We start from the raw sequence: 15,039 nt of genomic DNA, 5'->3' as shown, positions 1-15,039 counted from the left end.
TTCCTATTACTGCATAACTTTTTCATGTCAAAAGCTTTTTTAAAAAGAATACACAAGAATACAAGTCCACATAGGGTATAAAAAAATTCCATATTTTAGTTAATACAGGGAAACATGTCTAAACCAAACCCTTTTGGGACTGAAAAAATTGTTGGGTTTATGAAGATTTATGAAAATTAAAATGTCCCCACTTCAGAAGGAATCTACTTTATGACAGGCATCTGGTTTATTCAGGTTATGTTGAGACAGGTTTAAATGAAGTAAAAACTACCCGCAAAAATACCAACCTTTTTTAGTCCACACAGGTGTTCCTCTCGCTCCATTTCTTAAGACATAAACATTGAGAGTATTGATATTAAGGCCATACATGTGATACCAGAATTTCATACACATTGGTTGGGTAGGTCCATTATAAATTGGCGACAGCAGACGGGCTTTATCATTTGGTCGTCTGCCAGATGCTTCTATGTACATGTAGTGTCCTGAAATTCAGATGGCATCATGAACATATTTTTATCATAGCTTAAGCAACAATTGGTTTTCTGCTTAAGTTCTGTGTCCAGAAAATACCTATACCAGACACACAAATGTCATTAAATAGTCCTTTTGTGAAACTGCTGTGGGGATAACTAAAATTGACCATAATCAAATGTGTAGTCTCAAAAAACTTATCTAACCTTAGTACATAGCTTAATTCATCGATGTTATTTTATGTCAAAAGTTTAAATGAAGGGCAAAAAAAAAGGGGGGGAATTCTAAATTCAAACAAAATATCAAATGTAACTTCAGATTTGTATAAAATGTAATTTGCAGCTCCAAACAGAACTTAAGATTTTCTATAAAATTCAACTTTTGAAACATGTTTACACTTTTGCTTCAATGATAATATGATTCCAATTTTGTTTCTATGGTTACATATTACATACCAGCAGCAGTTTTATATGTGTGATCACCAGAAGGTCCTGTTCCTGTAGAAGATGTTGAACGTGAGCTACGCCTCCAATCAAATTGATCAGTATTCCTTTCTTGTTTAAATCCACACAGATTTGCAGGCTCAAAGTTGCAGGTGACATTTCCATTGGTTTGGGTTGATCCTGTTAAAATAAAATAATGTAATGGTACTTATATTAGTGGATAACAGGCTGTTAGATTTTAAATTGTTTCTTTAAAGTATAATGACTCAAATTCAGGGATGTTTTTTTTAGGAACAGGGAATTGTAAATTGGCAAAATACACTGTACAGTAACAAGAATAATAACAGTAAATCCAGAGTTGAAAAGGAGGAAGTACAAACCCTTGCTTTAAAGTGTAAATTTGTTACAATTCTTGTTCTTTAATTGGAAACATGATGTTTTATTTTAAAAAATTCAAATAATGTTTTGAATTACCAAAACAAACTACTAAGGCCAAATGTTAATTTCTTGGTTCTCCATCCTCTGTAAAGGCTTTATTACCCATAGTTTTTTTGTATACTTGGTTAAACAAGGAACAAAAAACGAATCAGATTTTAACAAAAGTGTAAAGTAATATACAGTGAAAAAATGAATACAAAAGGTAAAATTCAGATTTTAAAAAAGTTTTTTTTCCAATTCAAAGTAGAAGATAAAAGAACCTTTTGTTTATGGTACTTCTATTCATAGGTATCAATTTTTGTGGTTTTGAAAATGCATTATTTTGTGGATATAGTAAGGTCATGACAATTTTTTTTATCAATATTTTAAGTAAAGAAGGAAATATTCATTCATGGCATGGAAAAAAATAAAAATCATGAAAATTGGGACCCTCAATGAAAAAGTTTTTTCACAAAAGTAAAGTTTATCATACCTTGGCCACATGGTCCATCTGTCATTGTAATATCATCTACGGCTATATCTCCTAAGTAACCAGCTCCTCGAGTAGCCTCAAATATCACCTGAAAACAGAAGGTCAAAGGTTAAGAATTCTAAAATGCTAACAATTAGAGTTAATAAATATTTCTGTTGGGATACAAAAATTTATTTTCAACTACAATAAGCTTTACTTTTGACCTACTGACCTCAAAATTGATAGCTGTATTTTTTTTTTTTTTTTTTTTTTTGGATTACGTCTTTGCAGCAAGGTTGCAATAAAACCTGTATTAGCAAACTAAATAATAGGACTGGAACCAGTTATGGAAAGAACTACAGATAAGAGAACAGAAAAATTCTTAACACACTATTTTTGTGGGGACAATAGTAACACATATTGGAAGTGGAAGGAATAGAATACACCCTTCTATCATGGACACTAATTTTTTTATCCCATCTAGAAACTCTGTGGATAGTTAAAATTTTCGTAGATTATCTTTATCAGTACCTTCTTACTGTTAACAAATTAATTTTCGTGAGCAAAACATAAAACCCCAAATTGATTTTTTACATTACATAGTGCAAATTATTTATCTAAGACTACGAAAATTGATACCTGCTAATATGTTAGAATATTTTTGACAGAATCTGCAAAAATAAGCAACCAAGAAAATTATTTGTTTACAGTACAACTTCAACTTACATTAAATATAGAAGTAGCTGATATATCAATGTTTCCTTTAATCCATTGGCGTCCCTTAGTACCCTGCCGTGTCCAAACCTTGTTGCCAGGGAAAGACAACCCAGTCTGCACATAAACATTGAGGTTGTCAACATTTCGGCCATACATGTAGTAGTAGAATGTCATACATTTATGTCCAGTGGAGCTAGGGGAAACTTGTGGACTAACAAGTCGTACTTTGTGCCCAGGTAAGGCTGGGGCACTAGCTTCCATGTAAATATAAGAACCACCTACAAAATAAGAAAAGTTTAATAAATATTAAACTGAATATTGAGCAAAGTAAGGTTGCGATTTTTCATATAGATCAGTTGTGGATTTGTATGACCTATAATGAAGTGCATTATGGTACAACATGGTTACATTTTTTTATTTGAAAGTAAATTAAAACAATTTTTTTCCATTCCTTTCATTTTTTCTTGTGGGGAAGCCGTAAATTAAGATATGGCTGACCAATTTAATAGAAACACAGAAAATGATTTTGGTCTATGCTTTTCAAGACAACACTTTCTAGTACATCTAATTTTTTCTGTATTTTTTTAAACAAAGACTGATTTCCTGAGAATTAAATTTCATGGTATTAAAATTGAGAAAATATTATTTAAATGACAATTAAATTATTATCATTAGAATTTTCCTTTCATGGATAATTCCTAAATTATCAAAATTTAATCTTCAACAAAAATTGTGCTTTAACAGAATCTATACATGGGCTATCTTACTTCCTGAATGATCAGTGGTAGGTCCTGTATTCTGGGTGGTCGTTGAACCTGTTTTTCTTTTCCAGTCAAAGTCATCCGTCCTATCTTGTGTCCAGCTACAGAAGTTTTGGTCAAAGTTACAATTGAAAGGACCTGTGTTTGGTGTGGTTGCTGGTATGGTGGTAATTCTTGGTGTGGTAAATATTCCTGCAGGCTGGGGATTCACTGAAATTATATAAAAGTAAATATCATTGTAGGCTTGTAATTCAATGAACAATACAAATTATTCCTGCATGCTAAGAATTTACTAAAGTTATATTTAAAGCAAAAAATCTCAGCCGTATGCTGAAAGCAAATCAATGTAAATATTTGCAGACTTGAAATTTCATAACGTAAAAAGTTACACAGTATACCCCCCTCTCAAAGCAATAAGCTCATGACCAACAGAATCTCTGGGCATCTAATTTTCCATTTGGACGTCCATTTCAAGCAAAATTGACATAAATTTAAATTTAATTTTTCATTGGAAGCCATTTCTTGTAATTTTGTATTTAACAACACTTTATTAATTAAAATTTTTACTTTTGGAAACCACCTATTATTAAAAAAACATTCAAATATTAGGCAACAGCAATTCTTATACAATCAACTAATTTAATACTGTATAATATTGTACCTAATAAAAACATATAATTTCAATGTCACTGCAATTTAGTTCATACATAATGACAAAAGCCAGTGATAAATCTGTTATCTACGTTATTACCCATCGAGTAACATATGTAACTGATTTTATACAAAAAGATTAGATATGGTGAAATATAACAAATACACCAACATATAACATAAATATAAAATAGTAAAATACTTTCAGAGATCACCAAAAGGACTCCAAAAATTGTAAACACACCTGTAAGTAAACTCTGGAAGGACCTGACAACAAAGTACTAATAAAATGAATTGCAACCTATTAACAAGAAGTTATGCTAATTTTCAATAACTCCTACAAAATATTGAAGTGAGCAAACATATGATGTAAATACAAAATAAAAAGCGAATCATGAAAATTCAGACTGCAAGCAGAATAAAATACCTCCACAAGTTGATTGTGAGAAAGTAATGTCATCTATTGCAATGTCTCCTGTAAGTCCATTACCACGTCTTCCTTCAAAAACTATTTTGTAACTCTTGGTCTGAGCTCCTATTGGTGCCTGTCCATTCTTCCATTGTTGTCCTTGGTTACCAGAAAGTTGCCATATTGGAATGTTGGGTTGACCTAAAATTGATATAGACCCCTTGCATTGACCATTGATCACAAGAAAAAAATGATGTTTAAATCCAATAATGACTGTATATAAACTGTTTTAGATTTAATTATATTCTTTCACAAAAAAAGAGGAAGCTTTTCCCTCATGTCACCACACAAATAGTACATTGTACATGCATTTTAAATTCTTCCCTACTGCTTCCTCTAAGCAAAATTTGAAAGCATTGATGTACTTTCCTAAGTGATATACTATCAGAATTATGGTTAGAATATACAATGAAAGATTACTGTAATTTTATTTTTGGTAATTTTTTTGGTAAATCAAAAATGCAAAATAATTTTTATCTGATGAATTCAAAATGGGATCATCTGCAGTTATTATTAAAACATGAAATAAGAAATGTAAAATAATATCTTTTTCTTTAGGCCTAAAAAAGTTATTGTGTTTCCAGTAACACGACCAACCCTATTTGCAACCATCCCCACCCACCCCCCATCCAAACCCAAACTTTTGTTATGGCATCAGCAAAAATTAAATTTTAAAAAGTCAGGAAATTCTCGTCTTTTTTTGTTATCCAATCTGTCTTTTATTTTGTTTAAAATGTATACATTGGCATAGAAACTGTTAAACTGAAGGTGCGAAAGCTAGCATTGCAATTTACTGACAATAAAAATTGTATTTATATCTGAAAATACATATATATCTTGACAATATAATGACTATATCATGTATATGTGCAAGAAATTCCAGCCTTAGTGACTGGTACACATTTATAAATTTTCAAAAAAAACCTACCCACCAACCCTACTCCTGGAAGGGACCAGAAACACATAATTTTTAGGCCTTATTTCAACAGTGGTGTACAAGTAGATTGACTTCATTACACTACAAGATGTGCTTTGTTTTCCTTTATCATGTTCTATAATCAAAGAATTTTATAAAAACCTGTTACAATTTCCATCAGTGAAACTAAAAGGTTAACTGAGAAGTTTGACCTTTTACTTGTTGAGTTCAAGTAGCATTTTTTTACACATTATAATTAGTATGAAAATTTCTGCTAACCAGAAATTCACAAAGAGAATACCACTTCAATGGAGTTGGTTAAATGTAAAACATTAAGTTCAATTATCTCTATTCGGATGTATCTTCCAACAGTACTTATATTCCTTCATGCACATATACATATGATGCCCAACCTTCCTATAAAATTTCATCAAAATCCCTTGAACCCTTTAAGGGGAGGTAAGTTCTGAGGTTTTAACATGCAAAATCCTACAGTTGTTTCCCTTTGGAGTAATTTTATTCCCTTATGCACATATAGAAATGATATCCAACTTTCGTAAAAAAGAATTCATTAAAATCCCTTTAGCCATTCAGGTGGCATTATGCTTACAAGGATTTAACATGTAAAACTTGTAAAGTGGATTATTTCCCTTTAAGAGTCTTGAGACAAGAACAATATTCCTTCATGCACATCTACATATGATGCCCAATCATCTTATAAAATTTGATAAAAATCCTTTGAGCTGTTTAAGTGAAGTTATGGTTCTGAGATTTTGGGCGGAGTTGTGACACATACAGACGGACACACAGACAGTCAGACAATAAGATTTCCACATACCCCCAAATTGTGTTCGCAGGGGGGTATAATTATAGTTTATATCTTCAGTTCATACAATCATCGTATTTATGATATTTGTTAATATGAATTGTAATTATTACAAAATCAGCAAAAAATACATCTCATAAAACTTGTACAAAATTAAGTGTTTGGTTTTTAACATGTTAATCAGGGTTAGCTATCAATTAGTCAGCCTATATCTAAGTAGAAGACCATTTAACATATTATGCTTTAGGTAATATTTATTTGGTGAGTTTCATTTGTGTGATTAATCTGAGTCATTCATTTTGAGGGTGAGCAGTTCTTATAAAATTGCCATATAAACATAAGAAGTTTAGTTCAGTGTTTGTTGAGAGGATTTAACTACAGGAATGGTTGACCTGCAGAATAAACTTAAATAAGAAAAGTTGGAACTATCTACAAATAATACTTTTAAGCACAATGTTCTCTTCAACAAAGACAAAATTAATGAACTTATAGACAAGGTCATGACAGGCATTCATATATTGAAGAAATTTGATGTCATGCAAGTCTCTGGAATGCAAAAGATATGAAGATAACTAATCAAAGGTAAATTTTAAATGTAATTTCTTTTGCAGCTTTGAGTAGCATTCCAGCTAAGAATCAGGTAATCATATGATTCTTACAGAGACTGCTACTTAAAAGGTTTTTGTTACTCATAATGTAGGAACCCTCAAATGTCCAATCAAAATCAGCCCAAACATTTTTGTTCATTAACGTACTTATTTCTAATTTACATATTCCTCTAAATGTGGACTTACTTGATACATGTAACTTAATAAAATCAAAGTACTATTATTCAGAATAAAAGGATGATATTGATAAAAACAGTATAAATTGAAACAACAGGCATAATTTAAAAGAAAACCATGTTACAAAATACTAATACATCAAAACTTTGATTGAGTATTTCAACTTATAGAATATAGATTAAATCTACTGGTAATTTTCCTATGTTTCGTCTATGTAGTTTTGGAGTTATTCAACTGCTTGTCCTCAATGTTAAAATCTATTTAGTGTTAAGATAATCTTTAAATAACAACTTGACCAAATGATAAACTACGTAAATATAATTATATTAAGCAAAAAAATAATCTTGTTTCCTGCTACCAACAAAAAAATTGGGTAAGCAGGTATGAAAATTCTTTCATTCTTCGAAAAACATTTTACATTTAGCAAATGAGGAAGCAATCTAGACTTAAATGGTGCTTGAACCAAATGGCCATAAAATGTTTAGTGTAGGCACAAAAAACTAGGGTGGGTAGGGTAGCAGGAAACAGATATGTTTTCTTGGCCTTAGGATTAAGCATGCAAACCTACATCCGTTTTTTTTTATATAAAAAACCCTCAGCCCTTCATTGTGAATGACTCAACTTCCTTATTCAAAATATGTATTATCTGTATGTGCAGATCCTAGATACATGTATATATATTTTGTGTAATTGAAGAGATCATTGACTATAGCTATTGTCTTGCCATCTCTGTTGGGACATTTGTAGGGTATCTTAGCATGAAACGAGTTAAGGCTGTAAACGGTATTAATATGGCCATATTTCCATCTTTATAGATATTTTCTGCAAACTTTCAAAAAGCTTGTGGGCAGGGATACTTATCTTGCAAATGTAAAGGTAGTTGTAGACCTTCAAAAGTGCAAAAAATGTCACATGTAATTATTGTCATGGCTCTTTGACATGCTCTAATAAGTAATTTTTAAAAATTGGAAATGCACTAATAGCCTAAGTTGAAATTTTTGTTGTTGTTGTTTGAAACTGTTTAAATATGTTCCCTTCAATACCAAAATAAGTGTGTTCATACTGACATTTTGTGAATTTCTTTATTTTAAACAATTGTAAATACAATGGCTGAAGATTTGTACAAGTTTTAAGTGATACAAACCGAAAATACATATTATAAGGTCATATAACACTAATTTTTATGTTCTCAGGCCATCTCTTTTTCAAAAACAGATGAAAGAGGGTTTTTTTAAATCTTTTCATTGGCTGAAAATCAAATGAGGGAGGCATTTTTGAATCTCAAACTTTAACTGACATGTAAATAATAGAACAAGTTTAGAACAAGTTTAAATTCAAACACAAATCAATATTCATTAAATGAATGGAAAAAAGAACTATTTGCTGAACTCACTTTCTTAATTTCTTTTGTTTTTTTTCCTCGGTTAGCCCTTGTGTTTGTGATTTATGGGAATGCTGTAACCAATCAATTGTTCAAATAAACCTAGCACAGTAAAGCATCTGTCATGCAACATTTCCATGTAGGAGTCAATTGTCCAGAGGCAGTCTGTTAATGCATTTATAAAATCTTGCCTTCATTTATATTCATCGGTGTGAATCCCAAACCAGCACTGCCAAATGTGTAGATAATTTTGTTGTATACTGCTGGTTTGTTGTTTGTGATTTTATTGTCTTCAGCATATGGTGCGGGCAAAGATAACTTTCGTGCATTCATGAGATGGATGTCATAAGTTTCTCTTCAATGTGTCATTATTTTTTTGTGTACTATTTTCGGCAGAACTTGATGCCAGGTCATTTAAACATGAAGCCATTGACGGAGGGCAAGATTTATTTTCGACACTACTTTTATTGTCAGTCAAAAAATACCTGATGTAATGCCCAAACACTGGGATTGTTGATGCAACTTTATTTGTTATACTAGCTGGGTCACATTCGTTTGTTTTGTTTTTGTTTTTACAAATTGCCATGGACACCTTTGCATTGTGCAGTTTTTTCTTGACACCTTCAAATAATTAAAGAAACATAGAACCTTACAAGTATCCATCAATGTTTGTCAATGGCAGTATAACAGTGGGTCTGTGCCAAATGATTATGACACTACAGACATTTCTATTTATCTATTTTTTCAATTTTGTTACTATCAATGCCAAAAATAGCTTTTTAGAACACAGGTGAGAATCGTTAATACAAGAATTTGTCTGAATGAAAGAGAATTCTGAATGCGGAAGTGACACGAAAATGAAGAGCAGATCATAACCAGGATTTTTTTTCCAGAATTGCACTGCATTTCCGGTATTTCATTTTAAAGAAAATACAATAAAATTGGTAATGCAGTGACCTGAAAACGAATGTGTGCGGGCCTGAGAACCTAAACTATAATTTTGTTTGTTGCTTGCTCTTTTTCGTACAAAATTTTCTACTAATAATGCCTACAAAATTCAGTTTGTACACAGCTGTTTCTCATTATCAATACATGTATTGTATAATCATGGTCTCCTCACTTTACTTACCTGGTATACTGACATATACCGTTAGTGTATCTATAGCTTGACCATACATATTATACCAAAACTTGATACACTTTCCAGAGGTTGGTGTAAATGGTTGGCTGACAAGCCATGCCTTGTTTCCACTTCTACCAGCTGAAGTCTCTATGTACATGTAATGTCCTGAAACACAAAGGGATGTAATTATTTTATCATATAAAGAGTTTCTTTAACACAGAAATGTACAACAAAATCTTCCTTGTACTAATTAATCTCCTTTGTCGTATGATGTATTTAGAAAAAGAAAAATGGTTCCCTAAGTATGGAAGAAAGAATAGATATGGCAACAATTGCACCAGTGTATAATTTAAATCCAAAAAACATTAAATACCATCAGAGGACACCAGAAGGTTTCAAAAGTACACAAGGATCACTTAATACCACCTTGCTCCACTGGGGAAAATATCTACTCTGAATAAAGTAAAAAGATAGCCACATAAAAAAATTGAAACATCCTCCATTACAAAAATTCTGTACTTTGGCCAACTAGGAAAAAAATACAACTATGAGACAGAATTTTTAATCACTTGTAAGAGAGAAAAAAAATTTCCCTACCTTGAGGTGTTCCAAGTGAATGATCTGCTTGTGGTCCTGTTCCTCTTGATGAAGTTCCTCCCTGGTTTATTGTCCAATCAAACTGGTCTCCTGTTCCAACAACATTTGTCCAGGTACACACTCCAGATTCAAAGTCACATGAACCTGTACAATCAATCAATATTTTCAATGTCCTAGTATTAAGGCATTCAAAAATACAGGATTACCTTTTTGTTCTAAGGACATTTACAACAAAAATGGTGCTGGAGGTTTTTTAAATTTTTTGTCACTTTTTCTACAAAATGCCCAAATTTGATGAAGAAATATTAAAAAGCTTTGCATGATGCAGGTTGGTACAATCCATAGATGCCAAACCCTGAATAGTTGGAGCAAGTATGGACACACCATTCATGCTTGATACAGCTCTGAATTTTGATTGTGATCAAATATTTTAGACAGGATAAGAATTTGACCAGAATCAAAGCGGCCCCCTTCTAAGGCCTTCATTACTAAACGGCTTGTGGTACAATGTCAAAGAAATCCAACCACCTATATTCAAGTTATCATCAGAACATAATGCAAATGACTGTTTCTGGCTCCTTTTTGGTCCCTTATTCCTAACACTATAAGTTATAACCCCTAAAATCAATCCCAGCCTTTTCTTTAAAGGTATGACACCTCGTCTTATAACTTCATAAAGACCTATACACTTATACTCCACTTATTGTCTAGAAACCAGATGTCTTCTGACAACAATAATACCAAAGCTAACAGCGTCATACAATAATATGATTGAAAATTATTTGAAATGGTATAAAAACAAAATATATGGTATGTAGCAGAAAGCTTTTAATAACTTTTTAAATATTTAAATATTTACTATTTTTAAAAAATCAGAGAGGTGAAGTCAGAGCATGAAAAAAATGGTGAAAAAAAATTATTAAAAATTTTCTACCAGTTTATTGGCTACAAATAATTATTTTCCTAGATTTTTAATTCTTCTGGAAATGAAAATAACAGCTTCACCCATAAATCATTTTCAAAATTTAATTGCTTTCAAATATATTTGTCAAAAATAGCAATAGCCAAATACATGTTTGTTTGTTTTGGTTTAACGCCCGAGCAGCAATATTTCAGCTATATTCAGGCGATGAACATGAAGTGGATGATAAAATGAACATGAAATGATGATGAAATGAAAAATTGGATGGGACACAAGGGTAATGGGGTCGACAAATTTTGATTGCCACTGGAAATAGAGGTGGGTAAGGTCGGGCAATTTAGCCTCCTGTGGTGGAGCCCTATGGTTCCTACTCCGGGAGAATACCACAGTAGGGTTCTTTAACATGCAACCTGGGGCACACAACCCAGTTGCTCTGTGGGCAAGCGGCCTAGCCCCCAGCTAGGGTTCTGAGCACTATTTAGTCGCCTTTTACAACAAACTTAGCGCTGCTGCAGGCTTATTCTTTTGCCACCCTGACCTGCACTGGGTGCAAAATACATGTTTCTTACAGAACATTTCCAATCATTTCATAATCTTAAATTCAATAGTTATAGATGAGTCCCAAAATTGACATTTTTCTAAATGAAAGATCAAACGCGACAAGAAAAGTGAATTTTGAAATTAAAATAGAAAATTCACTTTATTTTGTAATCCCAGACTTGACATGTCATATTGAAAAAAAAATCAATAGCAGGATTTGGGAATTTTAGTGGGTAATTTGGGGAAATAATCATAGTTTTGGTATTGGGAAACAGCCTTATTTTAGCTATAATTCAAAAATTGGAAAATCACTGTATGTATTTAAACCAACCATCATTTCCTGAGCATTGTCCAGCTATAAATTTGACATCATCAATGGCAATATCACCTCTGACATTAGTACCCACTATTCCTTCAAACACAACCTAAATAACAAATCAAAACAAAAAATCATTGATTACTCTTAAAAACAACAGATCATATATTTCCTGAATTATCTTCATTTTTTACATTTTAATGATGAGTTTGAAAAGATTGTAAAGAAGAAACTAGCATTACAGTAGCCCATAACAAAGAGCTGGTATAAAAATATATTTGTTGAGATCTGATCGAAGTTGTAGATATGGTTTCAAAACAAAAAAAGTTTAAAGCAATCTAGCCTACGTTTCATAAAATATCATATAGAATTTCCTCCAACCCTTGAGTACTCTTTTTTTTAATAAAACTTTTAACATCAATTAGACTGGTCAAAATTTGACCTAAGACAAGATTCATGAAAAACATGGCAAATCCAGGCCAAGATAAATAAAAGTATGAGCTTAGGAAGATTTATAGAAAATTCTTGAAAAATTGCAAATATTTTTAAATGAAACCAGGTCTATGATCTACCTTTTCTTGAAGGCTAGCAATGCATTTACCTCCTTTCAAGAAACTTACATTATAATTTTTAGAAGCTGTCACACTTGGTATATTAAAACTTCCTTGTTGCCAACGGTTGCCTTGGTTACCTCTCATGGAGAATACAGCTCTTCCAAGTTGCGATCCAGTCTAAAATCATAATAAAATGTGAGGAAATACAATAAAAAATCATAATAACGTTAACATAATGTTAAACAATCGGAACTACTTGGCCATTACCGCTATTCTAAAAATAACTTGGGATGCAGAAAGGAGAATTTCTTCTTGAGAACTACTTGGCCATTACCGCTATTCTAAAAATAACTTGGGATGCAGAAAGGAGAATTTCTTCTTGAGAACTACTTGGCCATTACCGCTATTCTAAAAATAAATTGGGATGCAAAGGAGAATTTCTTCTTGAGAACTACTTGGCCATTACCGCTATTCTAAAAATAACTTGGGATGCAGAAAGGAGAATTTCTTCTTGAGAACTATTTGGCCATTACCGCTATTCTAAAAATAAATTGGGATGCAAAGGAGAATTTCTTCTTGAGAACTACTTGGCCATTACCGCTATTCTAAAAATAACTTGGGATGCAGAAAGGAGAATTTCTTCTTGAGAACTACTTGGCCATTACCGCTATTCTAAAAATAACTTGGGATGCAGAAAGGAGAATTTCTTCTTGAGAACTACTTGGCCATTACCGCTATTCTAAAAATAAATTGGGATGCAAAGGAGAATTTCTTCTTGAGAACTACTTGGCCATTACCGCTATTCTAAAAATAACTTGGGATGCAGAAAGGATAACTTCTTCTTGTAGTCATATGTGAATCAAAGTAGTTCTATCCATTAAGTGGTGTTAAAAAATTTAGTTGGATAGCACTAGAAATAAAAAACAACTCTTCCAAGAATTTGGGCGTGAAGCAAGTAGCTAAGAAAAAAAGAAATGGTAAAAAAATCAACCAGTTTAACTATAATTTTAGAATTGGATTAGTCGAATTCCGGACAGATCTATCTGCCTAGTGCCTCCGAGGTTTTCCTTTCTTATAACTAGAAAGACTGAGGTGTTCCAATTGAATATTTAATTGTCACATTGACATAAGTGGCATTTTCAGGCCATTTGTAGTTAACTTCTTGGTTCTCCTACAATTTATCATGAATATCAATGACAGTGTGGAAAATCTCTTTTCAGTTTTAAGTGATGATGGTGTTTCTACATTTTTTATTGGCAGAAAAAAATATGAGGGAGGTACCTATACTGTTTTGATTATCTTTTATTGATAAGGTGATAAAAATGGGCAATTAGGCACCCTAAATATTGATGAGAAACAGCCATGAACATTTTTTTTTGTAAATATTACTAACTGTAGCATTATCACTTCAAAAATTTGTCTTAATATTCACAAAATCTTTAATGAATTCATGTGTAATTAACGTAAACATATTAAATTACTATTGTTGCTCACATTTACAGATTCTACCATATAAACTCATTTTTGCATGTTATTAATTTTTGTGGAATTTGAAATGTAAAGATGACCACTATTTTTTGCTGTCACAATGAAATTTTTTGTCTAATGAGAAAGCAGAAAATTTTATTCACTACAAAAATATCACATTTAAGTATTTGATAAGTTACCCTGGTGTAAACATTCAAAGTTCCAATGCCACTTCCATACATGTGATAGTAAAACTGTACACACATATCTTGATTGTCTCTATACCTGGGGGAAATAAATCGGGCCATGTCTCCAGGTTTACGGGGTGCTGATGCCTCTATGTACATGTAGTGTCCTAAATATATTTTGAAACAGATTAATATGACTTTATAACAATAACTGAATACATGAATTAAAATTATGTTGTTCCCATTCAGCTTATCATATATGTAATAATACTAAAAACTTGAAACAAGTCATTACATTTTTTTAACTCAATATACCAGAAGAAAACAAAAATAGACAGATACGAAAGGCAAGATTTTTTCATTTTTGAATAAAAGTCATGACTGCTGGTCATGTTTGAGGGGTGGCCATTTATAAGGAGTCGTTTTACATAACAGGTTGTTAATGCAATTGAAATGTGGTCACATAAGACTGGTGGCCGTTGGTCAGGGGGCTATTCCAGAGATGGACTACTGTATCTAATAGGTGAAAAAACATCAATAATGTTGAAATAAAAAGAAAATCATAAATGTAACTGATGTAAAAATTCCTTGCAATAATATCTGAATTACATGACTTTGATATTTCCAGCTACAGTACAATAACTGAGAACAAAATTTTTCAAAATTTGAAATCTATTACAAAATGCACGGCATTTGGATAAGGAACAATTGACTACCTCGTCTTGTTCCATAAGTATGATCATTTGAAGGACCAGTTCCTGAGGAACCAGTAGATCCAGTTTTCCAACTCCAATTGAATTTATCTGTTGTGTCTTGAGTGTACCGACATAAATTTCTGTTCTCAAAGTCACATGACCTGACACTTCCTCCAGAAGGTGGTACAGTAGTTGAAGCTCCTGGAGCATTCGTCTGACCTGTTGTTAGAATGTGTTACCTTAGTATCTTGTGGAGAAGTTTAAAGGCAAATATAAATTTTTTTTCAACTATTTCCTATCTTTTTAACCAAGAAAATATGGAATCTTT

The 15,039-nt window shown here is 32.0% G+C and overlaps 1 protein-coding gene across 1 annotated transcript in view; it reads right to left on the bottom strand.

Moving 5' to 3' along the window:
- The window catches only part of LOC148609942 (uncharacterized), a 153,547-nt gene that overhangs the window by 126,248 nt on the left and 12,260 nt on the right, over positions 1-15,039 (bottom strand). The window contains exons 15-26 of the mRNA XM_088541550.1: positions 14,733-14,930; positions 14,029-14,183; positions 12,428-12,538; positions 11,823-11,916; positions 10,030-10,173; positions 9,439-9,597; positions 4,360-4,542; positions 3,288-3,491; positions 2,530-2,798; positions 1,825-1,912; positions 927-1,094; positions 288-482 (exon numbers count right to left, since the gene is read on the bottom strand). Of these exons, the coding sequence (XP_088397676.1) occupies positions 288-482; positions 927-1,094; positions 1,825-1,912; positions 2,530-2,798; positions 3,288-3,491; positions 4,360-4,542; positions 9,439-9,597; positions 10,030-10,173; positions 11,823-11,916; positions 12,428-12,538; positions 14,029-14,183; positions 14,733-14,930 (1,968 nt within the window). The remainder of the gene's footprint in view (positions 1-287; positions 483-926; positions 1,095-1,824; positions 1,913-2,529; positions 2,799-3,287; positions 3,492-4,359; positions 4,543-9,438; positions 9,598-10,029; positions 10,174-11,822; positions 11,917-12,427; positions 12,539-14,028; positions 14,184-14,732; positions 14,931-15,039) is intronic.

The sequence above is a fragment of the Perna viridis genome, chromosome 8 (genome assembly GCF_037379345.1).
Source record: "Perna viridis isolate PV_CMFRI_1.1 ecotype Kerala chromosome 8, ASM3737934v1, whole genome shotgun sequence".
NCBI classification, from domain to species: Eukaryota; Metazoa; Mollusca; class Bivalvia; order Mytilida; family Mytilidae; genus Perna; species Perna viridis.
The sequence above is the reverse complement of the archived record's forward strand: the minus strand, read 5'-3'. Positions and strand labels throughout refer to the sequence as shown.